General features: G+C 40.0%; 1 protein-coding gene across 1 annotated transcript in view; it reads left to right on the top strand.

Annotated features, from left to right (window-relative positions):
* Positions 1-3764: 3764 nt before the first annotated feature.
* Positions 3765-24541, top strand: part of CPXM2 (carboxypeptidase X, M14 family member 2) — a 43244-nt gene continuing 22467 nt past the window's right edge. Inside the window, exons 1-4 of the mRNA XM_026851559.1 lie at positions 3765-3786; positions 5134-5243; positions 12577-12716; positions 22603-22666. Of these exons, the coding sequence (XP_026707360.1) occupies positions 3765-3786; positions 5134-5243; positions 12577-12716; positions 22603-22666 (336 nt within the window). The remainder of the gene's footprint in view (positions 3787-5133; positions 5244-12576; positions 12717-22602; positions 22667-24541) is intronic.

The following is a 24541-nucleotide window of genomic DNA, read 5'->3' as shown; positions in this document are numbered from 1 at the left end:
GGGGGTGCCCTGGGCAGAGTTCCCTGTTGGGGAAGGACCTCCCGCCTCCCTGGGACTGGGCTCCAGGTAGGTCTGGCTTTTGTAAACGCGGGCTGTGCAGAGATTCAGTGTGTGGCTTCCTTGGGCTGATGTGTTTGGCTTGTTGACTCAGTTGTCTCCCGTCCCTTCTGTGGGAGATGCATGTCACCAGTTATCCCACCCATTGCTGGTCGTGCGGTGTCGTTGTTGGGGTCAGTGGGATTGATGTCGATTGTGTATAATCTGACTGGTTTGTACCCCCAGCGCTCACCCATGGACTGACCCTTGTGTATCAAATACAATTTGGTTATTGGTTCATCTTTATGCTGGCTGTGTCCTTTATGCTAGGCATGATAGTTGGTAAAACAAGGGCACAGCTCTCATGAGACTGAAACTGTTTTCAAATCTGGGCTAATATCCAAGCACAGAGCCAGCTGAGATTGCAAGTTGACTTGATGCTGGTTTGTGAAGGGAGCTCAGTAGCTCCTTCAGGTACTGCTCACAGTATAGGCAAGCCCCGAATTATAACTGGTAAATTCAGATTTCAGGAGATGAGGTTGTGGCTGAAATAATTCTCAAGTGTTTCCCCCTCCTGACTTCAGGGGACAGGTGATTGCTGAGGGTGTCGAAGTATCAGAAATGCCTTGGTGCCCTCAGCTGAGATCGAATCATTTGTCTGGCAAGTAGGAGCATAACTGAAAATAATGGACACTGAGATATAGCTAACAGGAAAGCCATTTCGAAATGGAAACCTCACAAGAACACTGTTCAAAATGCAGACATTATTAAGTCTGAGTCCAAGCCCTGTCCCTTTTTAGGTCTTGGAATTAATTAATTTGATCCAGGTATCTTATTAATGGCTTGTTTTTAAAGTAAATACCTATTCATGGTTGCAAATCACACACAAAATCATGGTTGGATATGGGCCAGGAAGAGAGAAATGTCCATAACTCAGCTTCTTCCTTGCATCTGCAAGCTTAATGCCTCTTTTCAGTCACTCAAACATAAATATCTAGCTGTGTTTCACTAGTAAGTTGTTATGTAGACAGTATGTGGATTTAAGTGTCTTCCAAAGCCATAGTTGAGTTTTCTGTGTTTTATAATGAATATTTTTCCAACCAGTTAAAGAAATGGCTGGAAATAACTAGGTCATTTCCAGCTGAATCTATAAGGTATGAACCGCTCTGATAACTTGTGCTACCCAATTCCAGATTCATTAAGTCGGTCTTATTGATTGTGTGGCAATTTTCATTGTTACATGGAAGATTTCTTCAAGTTAAATAAAATATATTAAAGCAATACTTTAAAAAGTATAGTCTTTATGAATGCCATAAATCAGTTTCTTTTCCTGTATGTTTTTCAAAAATAAGTTGTCTTGATTAGTCGCTTTAAGAAGCAGGGGGGACACACACCAACAAAATTTATCTAAAAATAAATTCACAGTATGACTCAGGATATTTTTTTTCAGTAGTGAAATGATAATTTTAGGTGGATTTTGTTGCATTATAATGAGTAATTTGGAGTTAATCCGATGAGGCCATACTGAAAAATTTGCTCCCACCATCTCCGTACATTACAGACTGATTTTTTTTGGTCTAATATGCTGCTCTTTTCACCCCTTTGTTGATGCTGGAATTCATATGTTCGTGGAAAAAAGTAATATTCCTAAAGTGTTAATAATCGAATGTTATGGCTATAAATAGAAGATGTAATTTCACTTAACAGCAAAATCAAAGGTCTTCTCTTGTGGAAAATAGCACAAATTCCATACATCAAACCTACCGCAAACAATAGGCTTGAGGTCTCCAAGAACATCCCTGTGCAGAGCTGCACAGATGGAAACATCTAAAGGTCAATCGTCTTTTATGGAGAATCCTGCTGCTCTGTTCCCGGTTTGGGATGGTCACTGGAGAAAGAGGGGCCAACTGTGAAAGGAATGCTTTTCATTAATTTGCACTCAAGTATTAGAGCCAAATACTTGATTTTTCTTACCAAGTTAAAAGAAAAAAAAAAAAATCTTTGCGTGGTTTGATACGTTAGTGAAGTCCCAGTTTAAAGTCTAGATCACTTCCAGAGAAAGCACACTAGGTGATCTCCTGCTAATTTATATAAATAGCAGTAAAAAATAAACTCCTGGATATTATTGAGTTGACAGTTAGGATCCTAATGATTTCACTTGAAATACTGCAAGGCTTGAACACGCTGAGAAAGGACAGTGTATTGTTCACAGTGTATTGCAGTTTTCATCCAAGGTATCTATACAGCATACTGTAGAGAGCTCAGGTCTGCTCTCAGAGCCTAATCACGCCCCTGTTAAATTGAGTATTTCATAATACTGGCCTGTTATCCTGATGCATTCACAGAGAATACAAATAATTTGTCCTTGAAAAATAAAGAGCAGTCAGGTGTGTTTAACTGACATCCATATGATTTTGAGTCTATTACGAGGCTTTAGTTTCTCTAGAAACAGAGATAATACAAATATATACGGGCAATTTTTTTTCAGCCTCTAAATACCCATCTTGTGGTCTAAGAAACCCTCCCTAAAATCCACAGGCAACCCAAGAATATTGCAGTTTTACAGTAAGTTGGTGACATTTCAGGCTGAATAAAAGCAAACCCACTTCTCGCACAGACACTGCCAGGTGTATGTCACTCCAGGTAACTTCAGCCAAGTCTGACAGCTGCCAGGCTCCAAAATAATGCATTTCCTACAGGTTTCATGAAAATAGGTCTCCATGCGGGAGAGAGCAGTGATGAGGAAGGGGACTGCAGATCCCGTGGCTGTGTGTCCCGCACAGCAGCGATGCGCTGGCTGCCCCAGGGGCTGCTCCGTAAGCCCTTGCCCCTGTTCAGTCGCGGAGAACGGGCTGAAACACACAATCTGGAAGAGGCCAAGATTCAGTGCATCCCTTGCTGATGGAGGTGGCTATTCCCTTTGCAGGAAATTTTCCACTTTTTTCATTAACTCCTACTAGTACCTGTAGATTTCCCCTTAGCCTTGTTAGGAATAAACCGAATTAAATGTTATTTTATGAAGAGAATACATAAAAAGCAGCTTGCTTTTATTTTCAGCTCACACCTGGCATGGGTACTTCTAGGTAGCTTTTGAGTGCCTGGGAATGGTGAGACTGTTCACAGAGCAAAATATACCCAAGAGCAAAAACATTTGCATGATTACACTGAGATTGATTCCCAAACCTGTATTGAGGACTGAACATGTTAAAGAAAAGCAGACAGTTCCCAGCTATATAATTTCCACTCAGTAGAGATCTGTCAGAGCCTAAGAATTCTTTCAGTTGGAGTATGGTGAAGGATGAAACACTCTATGAGGAAATGCAATTAAAACAATCAGCCAATGAAATAAAAATCCTCTGAGCTATTCCTTCTTCTGGCTTCTCTTATACATCCTGTCTCTTCTCTGTTTTGGATAATTAGATTGAAAGCTCTTTGAAATGAGGAACTGTCTACATTTTGTCTCGTGGAAGACTAAGATCACTGTTGGTACTTTAGAAAATACATTAATATTTAACATTTGTCTTCACTGCCTCTGATGGAGATATTTGGCCCCGGATTTGTGTGAGAGCTTTCCTAGGGATGAACAAAGAACTACTAGTGTGAACTGACAGCATGTAACATTTTTCCTGAGGGATTTTAGGTTGTTAAGAGCTAAGGATGAGCAAGGAAGTCTCATACGTTTTGCCAGTTTGCGCACAATAATGCAAAACTACACCTGAAAGTTAGACATGGCCAGGATGAGATTCTCAGGTACGTACACACATGACATTTTGGCGAGAGATTAAAAAATATATATGTAAGTGGGATACAGGCATAGGAGTGAGCTCTTAGACAAATCTCTAGCAACTGTGGCACAAGTGAGACCACGATCCCAGCTGTCAGGTGAGCAGGGATGGTTTGGAGACTGGAAATGTGGCCTGAGGACTGGAAATGTGGCCTGTGCTCCACGGCTGGTGCTTGTCTCCTGTCTCTGTCACAGCTTGTTGTGCAGGCTACAGCAAACCTCCCACACTCGACTGCAGAAAAAAAATCTGTCCTCTGTCCAAACGCAGAAGTGATATGGCCACGGCAGTGCAAAACCTAGTCTAACCTTACAAGTACCTGATCTAAATAATAATATGACACTGCTTTCCACCTTTGCCGCATGCAGACTTTCCAATTCCAGCTGGCATTGACTTAAGAGTCCCTAAATTGTGCTCTGTTGTACAACTTAGGTGCTCCCAAAGCGTCTCTCGGCGCTTTGTTCACCTCCTGTGAAACCCCGAGAGTGGGTCCTCACCATGATATCTTGAGGATAAATATGCTAAGCATTGTGAGGGGCTTAAATGCTGTGGTGGTTGGGGTCATTTCAGAGTAGGATATATTTTTCTAATCATCACAAAGTAGACTCTTTCCAGCGTCTTATCTTCCAAAGCCAGAGCTCCAGGCCTTAGTTTGCTGTGCTGCTGGCTGGCTGGCTGCTGAAGCAATGTCATCTGCTATTCGTTCTTCAAGGCTTTGCACAATTTTGGAGCTTAGAGAGATTGCCCCTTGTTTCAAAATTGCCCTTTTTGTGCTTAGTCATTATGTCTGCAGAGATGGATGTCCGGCCTCCCAGACCTCCGTAACAGATGCTATTGTGCAACGCGAGGGACTGGGATTGAAGTTTCCAGAACAGATTTTAATTAGAAACATAACTTCATACAGTAGCTTGGAATGAGTACAGGGAGAGGAAAAAATCAAAACAAGAAATGAAAAAGAAAATGCCAAAAAAAGAGAAAAATAAAAGGCCATTTTACTGGCTTTTTGTACTGAAAAGCACTTGACAGGAAATACTGTGCATATCTGTGAAAAACTGAAGTGTATAGCAAGCAGTAATAATAACTGAGACCCTCAAAAAGATCCTCAGCTGGAGTAAATCAGCATTCCTTCACTGATTTGAGAGCTGCCATTTCTCATTGACTTCAGTGATGCTGTGCTCATTTGCACCAGCTGAGGACCCCGGTTAATTTGGCACAAATTGAAATCCAGGAGCTTTGAATACTTGTTTGTTTTGTGTGTTTTGTTTTGTTTTTTTTTTTTCCCTTAATTAATTTTAACCAATCTTTTGTTTTGTAGATTGTCCTCCACTTGGTCTAGAGACATTAAAAATTACTGACTTCCAGCTCCATGCCTCTACAGCAAAGCGATATGGCCTTGGGGCCCACAGAGGAAGGCTTAATATTCAGGTAACATCAATTTTTCTCCTAAGTGAGAGAATGGCTTAAGGTTGTTGTACAAAGAGACCCAATGGATGGTTATCAGTTCTGACTACTTTGTCAGCCCATGTAATTCAAATGAAGGGAAAACACTGGAATTACAGATGTGAGTGAGGTTGATGGATAACCTTTACATTTGTGAGGCTTAGTTAGGAAAAAAAAAAAATAATATCCAGATTTAGTGTGCTGAGGGTTCAAATCCAAACAGACTTCTATGAGGAAGCAAAGGTAGGAGCAGCCCAGAGCTGCTCCCGTCCCAGCTCCCTTAACAATCAGCCTGGAAGGAAGCTCACACAGCAACTTGCTTTTTTGTTGTTGTTGTTTGCCTGTAGTTAATGACAATGGTTAATTAGAAATGTGGTTTCAAGTAAAGCACTTGCCCCAAGGCAGTTTTTCAGAGGCAATGATTATACCACCAAAAAATGCTTTCATTCAGAAGTCACTAGCCCACAATCTGGTTTAGCTTTATTTCTTTAATATTAAAGATGTGCTTAGGTGCTTTGCAGGACCAAATTCTGTTTTCCCATTCTTTGTATTTTCTGCTTTATCAGTGCTGTTTTCTGAATTACAGTCTATTCCATGAACAAAATACTACTTTTGCATAATAGAGTACAACTCAAACTCATAAACAGGATATTAACACCAAGTCAACAGTGAAAAATCTCTAAAGTTTATTTATTAGTTACCTTTTATTATTAGACCCTCCCTTAGATATTTTTTTTTTCCTCCAGCTGAAGGGGTTTGTTAATTAATGAACTAAAATTTGGGACTAGGAAGACTGAGCTCTAATCAGCAGTGCAATTTCAGATGGTGTCCACTGCAGTGTAATGGTGGGCAGCTGCAGGAAGGAGAGACAACTCTTAGGTTAAAATCCCACTGCCCCCCTTTACTTTAGATTCTTCCAGTGTTTCTGTACAAACAGCTCTGTGAACCAAACACCTTTTTTTTTTTTTTTTTTTCCCCTTTGCTCAGTAAACCACTTTGCTATGCAGCTACATAAAGAGCAGAGCCAGCTGGAGGTGAATAGCAAGACACAGCACAGAGGTAGGAATGGTCTCCTCCAAACTCGTGTGCAGGTGCAGCAGGCTGGGTGCAATGTGAGGCCTTATCTACAGCCTTCATACTGAATTTGTTTTGAGATCTGAGTGTCACCTGCAGCCTTCATCTTTCATTTCTTTTTTTAATCTGAGGTAGTTTGCTTCTTCATTTTTCTCTGCTAGGAAAAAAAAACCAAAACCAACACATGAACACAAAAATGGCATGCAGATGATATTCAGATAGGTTTTATAGGAATGTTTAATTATTTTACCGCAGATTTGTTTATACGGTGGCATTAGACCAAGGACTGTGAATTCTCTGTTGGTTGTGGTTCCTCATCTTTCATGCTGGTGTTGAAGTCCAGTTTATTTAAAATCAAGGACAGACTCCTGCTCTAAACGAGATGTCCTGTCATCACCAGTAACACTGCATTAAAATAAATAGAGAAGTGTAAGAGCCTTACCTATGGATGTTTCCCCTAAGCACAGTCCAGAGCTTCCAGCAGAAGCTAAGGAGACAATCTTTTCTGGGAAGTAAGGAGAAGTGAGGTGCCACTCAGCTTTTCCTTCTTGAAAGCTCCTGTGGCTCGGGTGACACCACGTTTGTTTTTTGCCGTGTCCTGTCTTGTAGGACCTTGGAGCCAGCACTTCTCCCATCCCACCATGCCCTTGTATTTATTGTGAGAATAAACTCCCCACCTCTGCGGCACAGGGGTGGTTGTGCCCTCCCTGGAGTGCTGCACGGAGACTCAGGTGAACAGACCTTCTGTTCAGCACAATTTGGGTTTTTGCTCTTCTTCATTCAAAAATGGTGCCTTTTTTTTTTTTTTTTTTTTTTTTTGCTTGATAATATTTTAGTGTTCCTGAGCTTTAAAAATTCTGCATGGATTGATTCTCATAATTATCCGAAAGCTTTTTTTCCCTCTTTTCTGCTATAAGGACTTACCTGACCCCAGGACTGGGGGATGTTCATATACAAATAAACCAATATCTGGCTTATAGTAAAGTGACTTCTCTGGCTTACTTTTCTTGTTTAAATGTAGGCCTGTTTCTCTGCTACTCCTTTACCTCTAATAAAGATAAATAGTAACCCTCAAATCAAAAGCTTTTACCCCTACTGAAAGCTTATCTGTATAATATAGATGCAGTAATTCCCCAAGACACCTGACCACTTAGTGTTACCACGATGACTGGCAGCATGAAAAGTATGGGCGTGCACTTATTTTTCTTTAGATGCGGTTTCTTTGGGATTAGTTTAAAATTAGTAGCACTTTCAAATTTATCAAAGCCACTTAGAATTTGCAGATCTCTTCCCTGTCACTTGGCTTTGGTGGTTAATTTTAATTTGCATGAAGACTTCTGAATTTCAGTAGCTTTTAAAATATATATGCTTATAACAAAGAGTAGGTACTACGGGGGACTGACGTGTCAGATCATAGAATCATTTAGGTTGGAAAAGACCTTTAAGGTCATTTAGTCCAACTATTAAGCTAGCACTGACAAGTCCACCACTGAACCATGTCCTTTAAGCATCACATCTGCATGTCTTTTAGATACCTACAGGGATGGTGACTCCACCGCTTCCCTGGGCAGCCTGTTGCAATGCTTGACAACCCTTCCTGTGAAGAAATTTTTCCTAATAACTCCATTTAAACCTTCTCTGGAGCAACCTGATGCCATTTTCTCTAGTCCTATCTCTTGTTACTTGGGAGAAGAGACCAACACCCACGTTGCTACAACCTCCTTTCAGGAGTTGTAAAGAGTGATCAGGTTTCCCTTGAGATGGGTAACGAGGACCCTGGTGATTTCTCTTTGCTGCTCAAGAGGGCAGGCTCACAGAATCATACAGATCAACTAGGTTGGAAAGGACCTTGAAGATCATCTAGTCCAGCCGTTAGGTTGCAGCATGCTGGGGGAAGGCAAAAGGCAGTGGTATTTATGCGGCTGTGTTTTCATGCTGTTTAGTACTGCGCAGGAAGAAAACCCCTTGGCCCAAGTCAGAGAGACTCTGATGTTGCTGCTGAAGTTTCACCAGAACACTATGCTATATGTATGGTGATGAGCAATCTTATGGGCTGCTGCCCCTGTGGCATGGTCTGGGTATCACCGCAATGCCATCACAGTATTCATGTGACTATCGTTTTCCTCCGCCAAATAAGACAAAAATCTACATTCTGCTCAACCTCATCATCTGATGCAAAGTTAGCCGAGAAGCTTAGAGCTCACCCCAGGTAACTGGCACTGCTTCAATTCACAGGGAATTTGCAGAATAATGAAGGTTTTCAAAGGCTTCTGAGGGTTATTTTATTTTCTTTTTAGATCACTTGAAGCGTATGAAATAAGTCGGTATATGCTTTATTCCAAAGAAGGACAGGCTTAGCAGGACTGGATAAGACCTTCTAGAATCTGCTTCTCTTGTGACCTTGGGCTGTGCAGGACCTGATTTTGCTCCCAGTCCTGTATGACCTCCTGTACGACCCAGTCCTGGGACCTCTCGAGGGCAGGAGCAATGCTACTAGAGCCCTGTATATTGGAGATCTAGCTTGCAATTGCAATAGTGCCACAACCAGTAGTAATTCAACCTCATCAGGAAAATCATAGCATAAAACAATATTCACTGAGGCGCTCTGCCTTCAGGGGTAAAAGTCATTAGTATTTGTCACTTGTACAATAATTAACAGTGGTTAAAACCTGAAATAATTAGTCAGGTTATGGTTCTTCTGCTTCCTCATTTTCCTGGTTGGAGAATTCCAAACAACACTGAAGATTAACCAAGTAATGCAATCGTGTATGCAAACAAGCAGGATGTATTGCTTTTTGTCTTTTCAGTTCTTTGTTTCACTAGTTCCTTTTGAAAAGCTCCGTTATCAAAACACAAGCAAAAGACAAAATTATTAAAGTTCTGCTTTTAACCTGTTTGCTTAATTCTTCTCTACTGGCAGTGGTTGCTATAAATATCTGTGATGAGTAATGCTGCTTTTTTTTTTTTTTTCTCCCCTCCCAAACTTCCAATGTTAAAATAATGTTTGCGATCACCCTACGAGGAATGGAAAAGAATTTAAGGAGAAGTGGTTTGATATTAGGTATATTTTTACTGCTGCTCCAGCTGACTTGTGGCAGAAGGCTGAAATTTCTTCCTTCATTTGAATTCATTTAGCAGTAATATCTTTCTCCTCATTATAGAATAAGACTTTTGCAACAGTGGTAATGTGAGAAAGTGTTTATTCTGCGTTATACATCTCTTTACTCAAAAGAGAAACATGAATTAAAATCACAAGTCATATTGTTTGTAAAGGAACCGTAACCTGTTGGTTTCCCTTCATTTTAGTTTCTGGGTACATAATAAGCCGTTGATTTCTTTTATTTGAATTACAATTTTAAACACTCCCATCTATAGATAACTTATTCAGGAGTCACAGGAAAAAAAGGCATCAAAAAGGTATTTCTTTGTAAGACACTACATGTTGAGAAATATTTTTGCATTTGGCCGCAAGTGAAATATGAACTGGGTTACACTTTGAGTTGTTCTAAAAATTCAGTGAAGGAAAAAAGGGTTTTCTTAAGACCTAGTCCTTTCAGTTTTCATTAGCAGCTTCACTCTTCTACTTATGAAGACAATGTGTTTAAAATATATAGCTTAAAGTTATGTATGTTATAACTTGAATGAATTATATCTGTTAATTCAATATAAAGTTTTTTAATTCAAGTAAACATCTTACTGAGAAAAGGTGTCTTGATCTCTATTATTTGATTGAATATCTGACAATAATTGTTCCCATCCTTCATTTTCTTGGGAAAAATTTTCGTTCCTGGATTGTAATTTTAACTACTAAATATTTGATTAAGTTTATAAAGGTTTTTCATAGAAACAATATTTTGAAGTGGCTATAGGGCAAATTCAAAACCTCAAGTGCCTCAAGCAAAAATACAGACTTGAAGCTTGAAAAGAGACATTTCAGTGTAAACTTATTGGAAGTCTTTTCCTTTGAAATATTTCTAATAAGAACTTCTAATTGATTAAACTTTTTTTTTTTTTTTTTTCCCCCCCAGGTAGTACTCTGTGGTAGTTATATGCAGACATCTGCTTCTTTTTACCTGGTAAAAATATTCTTTTTGCTTCAGAGAAACTGATGTCAGAAAATAAGAAAGCAGGAAGAAATAACAGCACGTTTTTTTTTTTCTGTTATGTTCTCTTTGTCCCTATTTAAGGCAATAGTATTTTGTGTGTAACTGTAAACATGTCCTTTAGACCCCCCATATTTGCTATACAACTCAAACACTTGCTTAGTCCAGTTGAAACCATGGAGCATTATGTAATTTAGGTTGGTGTTTTGGTTTGGTTTTTTTTTTCAAATAAGCTCCTTTTTCTCTGCTTCCCTCTTCTCACTGTAACGTAGAGGAGAGCTTTACACCCTGATGAGCATCGCACCAGTGGGAAATATCCTCAGTCTGAATGAGGACCAAAGGTGTCTGCTGAAGTAATGAAAGATCTGGGTCCTTGATCTGCAGAAATTGGTGGAATTTCATCAGTGTGAAGGGGATTAGCATGATGCTGGTTCAAGGTGCTCTGGAGATCTTAACGCTTCCTGTCAAGCATTGGTTTTAAACCCTAAGGCTACTTCAAATTCCATCTTATTTTAAAATGCATTGCAACCTTTTCTTGTAAAAGGTTATAACTCAGGTCAGTGATCATATTTATATTCTTACGTTTTCCCATCGTTCAATTGTCCTTGAAGAATTTATCTTCCATTGTTAATAGTCTTTCTCTGTATCTTGTAACTTGATTTTTATACAAACTTCACTTTAAAATACCAGAGTTAATACACAGAAGTAGGTGGCTTAATGTAAATTTGGTAGTTGCAGGAAAACAAGTAATTTTAAGCGGCCCTCTCCCACATTTGAACACCCGAGAAAACAAGAAGTTTTACCAATTAAATTTAGGAATAAATTAAGTTGTTGTGCAGCACTTCCTTCAGGTGCCACCAGAGTCGCACCGGGAAAAAGGATTAACAACTGCGTCTTCTGTTTGTGCACTAGACCCAGCCAGTGTCATTTTGGTAGAAACCTTCTGTAAAAATGAAGCTAGACAGACCTGTCAATCTCTGCCACTGTAACCCAGCTACGACTGTAATATCTGCTAATACTGCTCAGTGGGAACCTGAGGGATAATTCAGGAAATTTAGCTGGGAGTTGTATTCTTGGGTCCTTCACTGACATTTTGTATATACACACAACCAATCAAAAATATACCACCAAACAGGTAATAGCTGTGTACCAGAGCTTTTAAGATCTGTCTTTAATGTAAACTTACAGTTTTCTAGACTTTTCATTTATATTTGTGAAATATTTAAGGATATTCATTCTTGGAATTGCATGGATGACAATGGTAAATCCACATTAAATACAGATGAAATATCATAAAAATACACATGGCCTCAGAGGACGATATGGAAAAGCTTCTGTGCTCTTTATGGCAGTAGCCAGCTTGGTGCCAAACATTTCCTGGGCTTTAGTGACAAGATAAATATCTGAAGACCTGGAATGCTATGTTTCTTTAAATGCTATTTCAGATGTATTTAGAATACAGCTTGCTCAAAATGCCTTGCAGCTATTTCTCTGAAATGTTGAGAAGGTTGTTTGTGGTGTTCTTGCCAACATAAACTGGGATATAGATTGGTACACGAGTAGGAGTGCAGCTGGGCATTCCTAAATTTTTGACCTTTGATATTAATTTGCTTACGGCTTGAATATCCCTAGTGATGAATACTGAGAGTTCTGGGATTGAAAATTGGTGGGAAATGGTATTGCAGGTTCCAGATGCCCTACACTCTCCTTTACTGCTTCCAGGAGAAGGAAGATTGCTCCAGCACTGATCATTACTTACATGGGTTGGGGATGGCTTTTTAGGACTTCCATAACTCTGAAAAACTTGTGGATAATTTGTTCTGGAAAAAGGTTCTATCAGGTCACAGACAGGTGGACTGAACTGAAGCTCTGTTGGTGCTCGCTCACTCTAACGTAAGTTTTATATGTAACAGTTCTTAGTTTTTTGAAGGGACTCTGCACAATTTCCCTCCCTGCCTTCAGTAAGAAAATATTTTGGTTGCTCCATATAGCTGTTGGGAATGACAGTCTCAAGGGTCTTAAAAGAGAGCCAAAGGAGTAAGTGGAATGAATAATGACTTCATGTTTTCTTTTCTTTTTCCCATGAAAGACCTTCAATATCTTGGTTCTGATTTATGAAGACAGTTTTGCCTTCTTTTCAGGCAGGTGTTAACGAAAATGATTTTTATGATGGTGCTTGGTGTGCGGGAAGAAATGACCCATATCAATGGATTGAAGTAGATGCTCGAAGGCTAACAAAATTCACTGGAGTCATCACACAAGGAAGAAACTCTCTCTGGTCGTAAGTAAATGCTTATTTTTCTCCGTGAGATTCTGAGCTTTCAGACAGAGGAATTCACGTTGTGTTGTGTCTTGGTTCTTCAAGAAAAAAAAAAAGAAAGAAATGCCGTGTGACATCAAGTAATTGAATGAAGAAAAAATAAGACAAAGTCCTTTTGTATGGTGTAAAATACAAGTTTAAAGGTAGCAAACATTTATAGTCATTATCTGCATCTGGCAAAGGAAGCACCATGGTTCCCTCGGATTATACATCTTTATCTACACCTTGTCAAATCTGTTTGTGTTTAACTTCTCAATTATTTTTCAATATTTAACTTGATCGGTTTATCATCTAAAAGAATAACCAGTTATCTCTGAGATTTCCTAATACACAGGCAGCCACCAAATAACTGGTGAAATTCCAAACCAGCATGATTTTTAAGTGAGCAGTTAAAGCAGATTTTAGATCTATACTTTTTTTTGTTCTATAGAGGAATTTATAATATAACCAAAACCCACACCGTATGTGTTGGCCAGGGCTGCAGTGTTTGGTACCAAGCATGTTGAGTTGTGTTTATGGATGCTTCACGTCGTTCAAGCCTGCCTGCTAAAAAGATTTAGAAAGGAGTGCTTGCCACGAATAAGGCACCTGCCTTGCTGCACTGGTCTAGGGAGGCGATCCAGCCATGTGTAGCCCAGGAACTCAGGTTTGGTCTGATAGTGCTGCCCACTTCCAATGCTGAAAGCATTCTCTGGTTACTGGCTGTTACAGAAGGAGTATCCGGCACTGGGAGATAACCGTTTTGCTCAGGTTTGGGTGAATTTACTCATTTGTGACCTACTCCTAAGTGTAGGTCCCCAGATTGCTCTATAATAAAGCCAGTAAGAATGAGGTGGGAATTGTGTATGAGGAATACAGCAATCAGCCGGCATGAGCAGGAGGTGATGGTTTATTTTTTCCTGATCTTTACAGTGTTTGTTCAGTCTCTTAAGTTCTTGTTGAGTCCCATTGCGTTATGTGAGCAAATAATCCCGCTTGTGCTGCTATACCTTTTGACCACATATGCAGGAGATGGGCAGCCTTAGATGCATTCTGATCAGACCTCTCGAGAAAATGAATGTGCCATATAATAGGAGGCAAACCAGAAAAATACCGCTATATCTGTGAAAAAAAAAAAAAAAAAGAAAAGAAAAAGTATATTTTTCCTTCTATAGTTTAATTTCTCTGGGGTTTTTTACATTTCTTTTAATGTGGCTGTGGGAATAGGAGCCTTTTTGGCAATAAGGTTTCTATATTTATTACACATTGTTCTGTGTTAGGTAGATAATTACTGTGGCAAAGTCTCATTCTTTTCTATATTCATACTCTTGACATTGCTGTTCATATCGACACCAGTGCTGCACTGCTTTGTCTTGTCGTATTGCTATTTTTAGTTTGGCTATATTGTGAGCTTACAGCAGGACTTGACACTCTATTTGTAGTTGGTATTCACAGTTGGGGTTTTTTGGTCTGGTTTATAAATTACCGGATCCTGGTTTTGCCCTCTTCTGCCACAAAGAGTTGGTGGGCAGATCCCCGAGGGTCTGCAGTAGGAGCAGGGTTGATGCTGGGAGAGCAAGTACAAGTTCCTCATAGATTTTTACACAGATTTGCAGAGAAACGGGCACATTTCTGCTTCATAGGAGCAAAGATGGTTTCAACTGGACCAGCTGCACTGTGGGACAGGCTAATGTCTCCTGGAAAACAAGTCTTGTAAGATCGAGCTCTGCCCCATGGAGAGGCCAGGGGAGTGGGAAGAAACAGTCCCAGGAAGGAGTGACCTCCTTCCCTACCTCCAGTTCACACACAAGGGGCTGCCGTGGAGGTGGCTTTTCTAGTCAGAGTGTGAGGGTCTTCATCTCGCTTGGTGTGTCTTGATACAGCCTTGGCTGTGGGATTGCCTTCCCTCAAGTCCAGCTCATTTTCTCTCTCCCCTCATCAGATTGAGCAGATTAAATCAATGTAGTTGACGTTTGTGTGCTCTGCTCCTGCGTGTGTAAATCCTTAGATTTTAAAATTAAGTTGGTACTTCCTGAGGTACCAAAGTAGGTGTTTATGTTTTCAAAATAGTTTAGGCTGATACATGCAGCCCTCATCTGGGCCAAGAGTGGTGTTCCTGCGGCTTCCAGGGACTCGGCACCTGGGAACATCATACCCAGCAAGATAGGAGACGCTGCTTTCTGAATTACTCATATTGTTGCATTTGAAAGGTGATCGTCTCAATATGGCTTTCTGCCTCAATTCCTCCAGCACTCAAGAAAGTGAGAGAAAGGGGAAAAAAACCATGAAATCCTGGTGTGTAGAAGAGCTATGCAAAGGGAAATTGAATCCAGACAACAGTAGACCCTGAGCTTGGAGCAGAAGTTGCCTTGGGATGGGGTTCGGAGGCACTGGTGGAAGCTTTGGTACTTGTGGGAAACTCAGGAGACAGTGACCTGATGGTAGTCGTAGGGGTCGCAGGCAGCGAATTGTATTTTGTAGCCAAGTCCAGGAGAAACTGGCTGGAAGAACTTTTACTGGTGTGGGCAGGTTCTGTTCTGACTGTTTTGCTATAATGGGCACTAGAAGCAAAGGAGACTCATTAGCTTCCTTCTCTTATACTTAGCTATGGACTGTGATGGTATCAAAAATGGCTGTTTATGATATGAAAGTTTGTACAAAAAGATGCCATTCTGTTACCTGAGGCACCTGCCTGACTTCATGAAGTTATGTGACAAGACTATAGTGCTTTTGCAACTAATAGAAACATATGTTGGAGTTTAAGCTTGATTTCAGGTAGGAGAGCCAAAAACCACCCCTCTTATCTGTGTTGTATTAATTCAAAAGCCTTCTAAGCTTGAGAGCCAAGGTAAGATTTTTATTTAAGCCTTGGCCACTTTCCCAGCATTATACAAAAAAATAATAATATCAAGACACTAGAATATATGCTAAGTTCACTAATGCTATTATGTGATAGTGATAAAGAATCAGAAAAGCAACATTTTTCCCCCTCTTTGTATTGAATAAGAAACTTTAACAAAGTGGAGAAAATTACTTAACTGAAAGTCCTCTCTGAGCTTCTGCCTAGATCAGATTTGTGCCTGTCCTGGTCCCTTTTAGCTTCCTGCTGCTGACTTAATGAGGACATGTAAAGTGACAAGGGAGGTCAAGGCAAGGACACCCTGCTGAATCTTGTATCAAATAACTTTGCCCCCCATTGCAGGGCTGCAACATCCGAGTTATTGGCAGTCTGGCCCTTGATTCTGCTTGTATGTCTGATGCTGTAGCCAGAGCTCATATACTGGTGGTGGAAGCAACCCTTTACTCCTTTAGAGCACCACTGGCAACTGCAGTCTGGTTTTGCTGATGGCCCCCTCCACCCAGAGACAGTCTATTTGCATCCGTCTTTGCTTTTTTTGTTGGTTTTTTTTGAGCTTTATAGGCAATGTTGAATTGAAGGTTACACTTGACACAATGCAAAGACCACAAAAATGTATGGGGTTGTCACTTCATCTTGGCAGGAACTGCTTCACCTCAGTTATTCTTCTCCCAGTTTCACCTGAAAAGTTGCTATTTCTTGTCTGTCTTCCCCCATGGGGCTGTGGCTCTGCTTGCCTGTCTAGGGCTCTTGTGTTTGAGATATGAGAGCCTTGAAGAGGGAGAGGCCAAGGTGCAGAAACAGCTCTTGAAAGCACAGATGACCTAACTAAAGAAAGAAGGAAACCATGCTTGGTTAGTAAGAATACTTGAATTGTTCAATCACTTCCCTTTAAGGAAAAACCTTTCCGAGTCAAATTTTGTGCTCAAACTGCCTGGCTGTGAATGCCATGATAGTCACATAGAATCAAATCTTTCTGCTTTTCTTTTTTTCCTCCTGTAACAAGCAAAACCAGGCTTTGAACAAAAACTTCTGAATTTGAGGAGCTCTTCCTCAAGAACCAGTCAAGGCAAGCATGCGTACTCAAGGGCTGTTGCTGTTCAGCACCTCAGTCATTCTTGGGAAAGCCGAAATCACGGCAAAGAGCTCTTTTACCATTGGAAATTAGAAACTCTGCTTAGATTATCCAGAAGATCTGCAGGTGTGGAATTTCACAGATCAAGTGGGGCTCAGCTGCAAGAACCAGGATTTCTTTTTGATTTTTACACTGAAGTTATCCAAAACTTAGAAGTGCCACAAGTGTTGGCTGATATGAATAAAAGCTAACACCCTGAGACTGGACAGAATATCCATTCCTTTGTACGAACCGAGAACATCTGGACATCAGTGTCTCTGGGCAGTTACCACACTGTTTCACTATCAATACCCAGTAATCAGTGGACATTGGCGACACCTCTTCGCAGAGCTTTTTTGTTTGTTTTCTCAGGCTAGAGAAAGTTGTGTGAGTGAATGTGACTCTTTAGAAAAGCACGTGACATCTCCTCTGGGATGTGGATGGTGCCATAGCTGGACTACAAGGGGGTATATGGCTGAATATCTGTGAGAGAAATACAGTATGTACTTCTTTATATTTCTGCCAATACATCTGTCAGTTTTATGAACCAAGTATCCTTAAACAACTATTCGAGGTAATTGAGTGGGACACTGGAAGCATCACTGTGGAATTGTGCCATATATTTAGAGCAATGATGTGATAGTTTAAAATATGCATTCTCTTGACAGAGGGAAAGAAAACATTAATCACTCTTAGCAGTTTGGCAAGAATCTAAAAAAAACATAGGAAACATGTTTCCCACAACCCAAACTATCTTCTGATAATTCAGCACCATCATTTGTATCGAGAGAAAAACCCACATATCTAAGTAGAGTCAGTGTCTACTGACTGTGATATAAAGCTTCAGACTGTTTCAACGCAGAGGATGTTTTGATTTTTAGAAGAGGATGCAACATTTCAGTAAGATGTATTTGTAACTTTCCTTAATGTATTCAGTAAGACTTATTTGTAATTTTTCTTCAGATTAACCTTTAAACCATGTTAAATCATGCACTACCACTGCTTGTCATGAAATAACAGAATGACAAGAAGAAAAAGCATGGATGAAATAATCCATGCAGAATGCTCAAATTCCAGAGCAGAATTTGGAAAGTTTTGTTGGTTTTTTTGTTTGTTTGTTTGGTTTTTTTGTTTGTTTTTTGTTTTTTGTTTTTAATCAAAATAGACTTAATTCCAAGTATGTTTCCTTTAAGACTTTTCAGCCTCATGAACATATTGAGGAATTTTTACTTTTATGCAAGATATTTGTCTTTATGAAAAAAAATAAAAATGAGGGGGTGGCAATTTTCAAAGTCTTCTTTGGGTAGAGTGTAGTCTACATGCCTTGCAAACCTGCAACAGTGCTTAAAAAGGTTGGTTGGAGGAGGCAACAAATAATTGGTGTTGCTGGCTAGAAGGAATAATTACAATGTCTTATATCTCTTGCTTCTAAACTAACACAGTTTTAAACCGGTCACTTTTATTCATCACTGAAACTGTGCGTTAACTAGAAGCTAGTGTAGACACCATTACGTGCTCACTCTCTCACTTGGGTGATTTCATTATGCTACTTTATAGGGATAGCAAATAAATACCCAGCAGATTTGATTTTGTGTCTGATGATGCTTTTGCTAAAAACAATATATTTGTAATTGAATAGGGGAGTAATTTTTTTTTTTTTTTTTTTTTTTTAATAGTATACCCAGTCTTCTCCGTGTGTGGCATAGCCCTTTGTGATCCCCCAACATCCCTTTTGACAAACTACCCTTAGGGAACTGTAGGTCTTAGCAAGCTGGGTACCTTCCAGAGATATAGTTGAGGATAAATTTAGGTCAGTGCAGTTTACTTGCTTCTAATTTTGGCAGTACAGCATTCTGCTCTTTCTTTAGTCACAAAATGAATGTGTTGCTCCAAATGTTAAGTTATTGCTACACTCACTGGCAATTCCTCAGGAGCTGAGATTTGCTTTTATGGACAGTCTGTATGTGAGGATTGCAAGGATGGTGAACTTCTTTGCTTGCAAGAGGGTAAAAATTCCTTGCTTCCTCCCCAGTTTATCAGCCATTCATGGTCTTAAGACCATGGTCTTAGTAGTAAGGTTGTCTTCATGAAGAGATAATCACATCAGTATCTTCAGTGTTCCAATAATAAGAGTATAAATAGCAGCAATAATCCTTTCAGTGTAGCTGTGGTAGCATTTGGGACAGTGCAGTGGTTACTCACAGGTATTTGAATTGTTTTTACAGATATATAAGAAAACAGACTTTTGCACTGTACACAGGAAGAGGGGGCAAAATACAACAGAATAATGCTGCTTTAGAAACCATAGTAGAATAAACTCTAAATCCTGTCCAGCTCGCAAGAACAATGAAAATACTTTCAAAGCACTATCTCCTACCTCCACACAGAGGCTGTGAAAACACACCCTTATGAAACTTCAGCAAATTCAGTGAAAATGTATTGATGTTTTATCCACGTTGTGTAATAAAATAAGCAGCTGCTCTGTACTGTCATGAATTGTTATGGTGCATCGAATCAGTGCAAACTGTTATTTGCCCTGACTGGGTGACAGGACTGCAGAAATTATTACAGCTTCCCCAAAGTCAGACTCTCGTAGAGGGAAATTGTTCTGAATCCACTGAAATCGTATCAAATGTATTGATAGGAGTTCTAAAACAACCTGAATTCAGCGTAGAAAAAGCTCCCTTCATATATTAATGTCACCAGTTACATATTATACTAATGTCTATGAGTAGCTTTCCTATTAAGTTATATTTTCCATTCACTCCGGCTTGGTGGAGCCATCTCATGGGCTTTCAATTGTTGCAGCACTGAGAGTCAGCCTTTGGCAGCTTCATCGAGTGCGCTCCATCTATTTGCTTTACTTCAGTCCCTGTGCCACGTTCATTTTCCACCTCTGTGTGCCCCACACAGGATTTTCGTACAGCGTTCATCCCCTACGCTTGCCATCCGCTCCCGGATGGGTTTGTGACCATCTCAGATGATCCCGGGTAGGTGGAGTTCTGACGGCACACCCAGAAATGTATTTATACTTTCACAAGTTTCTTTAACAAAATTGTCAGAACTGATGCTGTTTTGTCGCGGGGATGATCGGTCATGGTGCTCTTGCTCCAGTTACAGCTCTTTAGCCAAGGACTCGGTGAGTCACTGCGGGGCTGGGAGGGAGCAGGTCACTGCCATCCCCGGGAGGAGGGCTCCTGCCTGGTTAACCACCCCTTCGCACTGCAAAAAGGGTGGTGGTGGGTGGAGAGAACCTGCTTTGCACCGTGAGCCTCACTGGGGATCTTAAGAAGAAGGGAAGATTTTTAACCTCCGTGGCAGGGACTACGATGGGCAGTTGGAAACCAAATGAACTGAAGCCTTGAGGAAAAGGATCCATCAAATGAATACAGGCATCTGCTGCAACAGATTACTCACACTTATTAATCACAGCCTTGATTTGTATATTTTGCATGTTCATCATGACTCATTGCGATGAGAATGATTGAGGGGGGGAGGGAATACCTAGGGGACATCAGGCAGCTGCTCCTTTCCCCTCACCCATGCCCAGTGTATCCCTTCTGCGAGCACCAAGTGGCACTTGGCCACATCTTTGTGTGCACTTGGTAGCTGTGAGCCCCTTCTGCATTACTTTAAATATGCTCACAGCTGTGCACACAAATGGCAGTATTTGCTGGTTACTGTCAGAGCTTTTCATTTTCCATTACTTTAATATTCATAGGAAGGAGAGAAAAAGACATAGCGAGGCAGTGACTATATAGTTCAGATTTTTCTTCTTCTCAAATATGTGCCTGTTTTACAAAGGTGTGATAGACACAAACAAGAATGGAAAAATAAAAATGTCACAAAAGGAGGTTTAGAAGAAAAGGAATCATAGCTTGGACATGTTTAGCAGATATATAAGATATGAATGGGGAAAGTCTGGTGTAGGAAGAATTTCAAACACATACAGATCTTTTTATAAAGAACAGCCCAAAATCATAGGTGTTAAGACCATAAAACCTTTGGGGCAGAGGACATCTTTGACCCCATGCAGGACACCTGGCACCTTCGGGTGTTACTATCCGAATGTACAACAAAAGGAAACACCCACAGCTAGCACCAGATTTTCTTGAAAGGTCAGAAAATTGGAGATTAAAATCTTGGCTGTAAGTGGCAGCCATTGTGTGGGAGATGCATTTGCAAACCCAACTCTTCCTCACTGAGAAAAGAGCTTTGAAAAATCTGTACTTAATTCATTCTGAGGAAGTGAAATTCCGGCCCTGCACTTTCCTTTGTAGGGTCTCCGAAGAGCTGGATTTCACAGCAGTATATTCATTTAAGTCAGCTAGAAGCAATTTTAAAAATTAAACATTAAAAGATTTCAATTATTTAAAAAAAAATACCCTTGCTTGCTAGTCAAGCTCCATCTCTTAAATCATGTTTATTTTAATTAGTTTGTAAAACTTGCTGGGCTACCTGTGGTTAGCCTGAGCATTTTCTGATTTAGCTTGTTTTTGAAACTCTTGGGCAGTGGATGATTTAAAATTTTATCAGCATAAATATTGTTATAGAATATTAATATTAATGGTTTTGCATTTAATTGCATGAGATGACAAATTACTTTTTCAAGCAGAAAGCCATTTAATTGCCAGCATGCTGATTCTGTTGCATAAGTACAGTTTAATCTAAGGTTTGCCTAACATTTTTGTGTGTGTGTGTATAGAGGTTTTGCTATTTCAAGTATTTTGGCTTGTCAATTTATACATTATTGAAGGATACACATCTGTGTGCCTGTCTGGTTCTATTTTTCTATTAATTTTAGGGTTTTGTAATGCAGATAAACCAGATTATCGTGACAGCAGAAGAATAATATGGTCAGCTGGAGCGGGGTCTATGGTAGATGATACTAGTGTGAACTCTGCCAATGTTTGCTGGTCTCATCCCCAGCATCTCTGCCACTGTGGGCTTGAACTTCTGCTGACCAGCACCTGTCAACCTTTCTCATTTATCTCAAATCATGTGGGGCTTTACTGATTTGGAAAAGCATCCTTAGAGACTAGGATAAAAAGTATCGGATTTATTTCACCTGTTGCTTATTCAGGTTTCCATAATTGAGAAGCTTGGCCTTAAAATATTACATGCAGCAGATGCTGTCCACAAACAAATAAAACTGTACCCAAATAGTCAGAAGTCTCAGCTGATGTACTCGCCTGCTAGAGGCTGGGCAGCCAAAAGTCTGGCACCCCTCCACTGCTTCTCATTTAGTAATTGCTGTGTGTTGTGCTGAGTTGAGATTCATCTGTGTGTCTGATACAAGTGAAGAAAAACAAGCGAATTATACTGGGGAAGGCAAGGCAGAAAGATGTTTTGCTGTTCTGGTGCTGTCATGATGTCTTGTCTTATGCTCAGTAGCCTGATGATGTGGTTAGATAAGGAAAGCTGATTCTCTGCACAGGAACCTGCCAAGACTGTAGGAGATCTGCTTTTAATTCTCTACTTTGATTCAGGTTTCCTCTGTGTCCCTGGGCAAGTCACTTAATCCCTCAGCTTGTCTTTTTTTTTTTGGATGGACAGGAATGAGCTGAACATTTCCACGCATCACAAGAAACTGAATTTAAAGTTGAAGATGTTCAAATAAGCCTTACATAAAGCTAATGCATTACAGAGAAAACCCAACTAATTAATAATATATTTTTTTAAATCCACCACATTAAGTGAATTTGAATTGTATTTTGATTTTTGCATTTACTTTCTGTGAAATGAATTGATTAATGTTGGCAGTGGACACTGAGATTTTTCAGATAGGTTTCTCCTGAAGAGGTAAAGCTGCCATAAATTTTAAGGAGGATGTTTAATGCGAAGCACCTGAATCCAAATGATTCCTGTTGAATCTGTATGTTCCGATCCTTTTCTAGCACTGATGAAATTTGTGAGGAATCACGTAAGCAGCACTTTGTGCTAGAGCATGATGAACTAGAGGTAGGTAACCTTGAATACTTTTGAAGATACTGCCATACAATCACTTGTGTAGTCCCTAGCTTCCTGCCAAGAGAGAGCTTGCTAATGCACTCTTTTCTGAATGCTGGCATAGGTCTTTCCCTGAATTATGTCTACTTGACTCTACAAACCCAACATATATCTGAGGAGTATCACAGTAAATCCGGGGAGATTTTATTCAGAAGAGCCTTTCTAAAACAGTGGCAGGGACATCCTAAGTACTATAAAGCTTTATAGCTTGCTTTCAGCTTTCCCTAGATAGCTTTATTGTTCAATGTTGATGGGCCCCAAAAAGATTCCGAAATTGATGTCTGCAAATCCCAAACCTAATGAGAGGGATCTTTCTGTCATCGGGTAACAACACAAAGCAGATGACATTCCCCAAAACTCCTTCTAGCACAAGGCTTTGCTTTAGCTGTCATGTTTCTGTGATGGATTTCCCTGAAAGCTTTAGGTTTGGGTGTCTACATGAATAAACTGAACACCATGTACATATTAAACTCTTCAGTTCCAGGAAGCACCGTGCTTACTGTAAACAGACCGGCTGTTGATTCAAGCATGTGCAACACATCCATCTGCTTCCTGGAAGCATCAGACCTCCTGTGCTGCACATGTGTAGAAATCTGCAGCTTTTGAGAAGATTTAGTACGTTGGATGTTCTTCTGCTGGTCTGTATCTGTAGAAATATCTGGGATTTAAAGATACTGAGCTCCCTGGTCAGAAGCCCTGTGCATTCTGCTGGTTTTCCAGGTACTCTGAATGCATGACGGCATGCAGAGGTCCCCTTCTCCACCACAGGGAATGTGACTTTAAGGCAGAAGATGCCATTTCAGAGGAAAATCTGAATTTACATCAGCCTTCCTATTATTGGCAGAAGCTGATTTTCTTAGGACTTTCAAAAAAAAAAAAACCAAACCAAAAAACGGGGGAATTTAAACCCCTAAAGGTGGTTTTGCATTTAGGGCCAGTGGGACAAGGATCTGGCCACCTGTGGTGTTTTTCTTCTACATCTCAACAAATGCAAAGAGAAGGCTTGTTCCTTACAGGCAAGCACAGTTAATGGGATGTGGTGTGTGACTTAATACATTACGCTGATTTATCTCCCCTCGTGACCCTCTGTATTCCATCTATACTGCAAATGTACAAGACTGGATGTAGTCCCATTTGTATTTTAATTGGCAGGCTGCCTCTGAAAAAGCGTGCTACTGGTTGCTACTCAAGTGTACGACTGATTAGTATACATTTTCCTTTGGGAGTAGTTTTGAACCTTTGTAACTGTAGGGAGTGAGAAAATTAAAATATGGTAAATAAATTCCTAGCTTGGAAATATTGGGAAAACAGCAACATTTTCTCGTGCCAGTAAATTGAGCTGGTTCTTTTAAAAACTTTCTATATGTGCCATGATTTCCTTACAAAATTCTCAATTATAAAGAATGTCCACTGTTGCCTTGTTTTTATATGACCGGTATTCTCTTTGCATTTCTTTTCCAGGTGTAGAGTAATGAATACAGATGTATTGTGTTTGCCTTCCTAATCTTATTTGTGCAGCTGAAGTGAAAAAAATTCTGTAATACTTCAGAAGCAATGATGTTGTTTGGTTTGTGACATTGCCTCTTTCGGTCATTTAACCTGATGTTGAAAAATGACCAAGATTATTAAAAAAAATGCAACATCAAAACAAACCCTCACAAACCTACCCCACCCCCAAGCCCCCAGACAAAACCAAACCAACAAACAAAAAAAAACCCCACCGTTCTGTGTGCACCGAGTACGTACACTACCCCTGCCTCTTCATTCAAACCCATGAATTTTACTTACTCTCAAGCTTTTTTTTTTTTTTTTTTTTTTTTTTTTTTT

Source organism: Athene cunicularia (genome assembly GCF_003259725.1).
Source record: "Athene cunicularia isolate RWA chromosome 6 unlocalized genomic scaffold, athCun1 chr6_part1, whole genome shotgun sequence".
Classification (NCBI taxonomy): Eukaryota; Metazoa; Chordata; class Aves; order Strigiformes; family Strigidae; genus Athene; species Athene cunicularia.
Note: the sequence above shows the minus strand (reverse complement) of the source record. Positions and strands in the feature narration are given on the sequence as shown.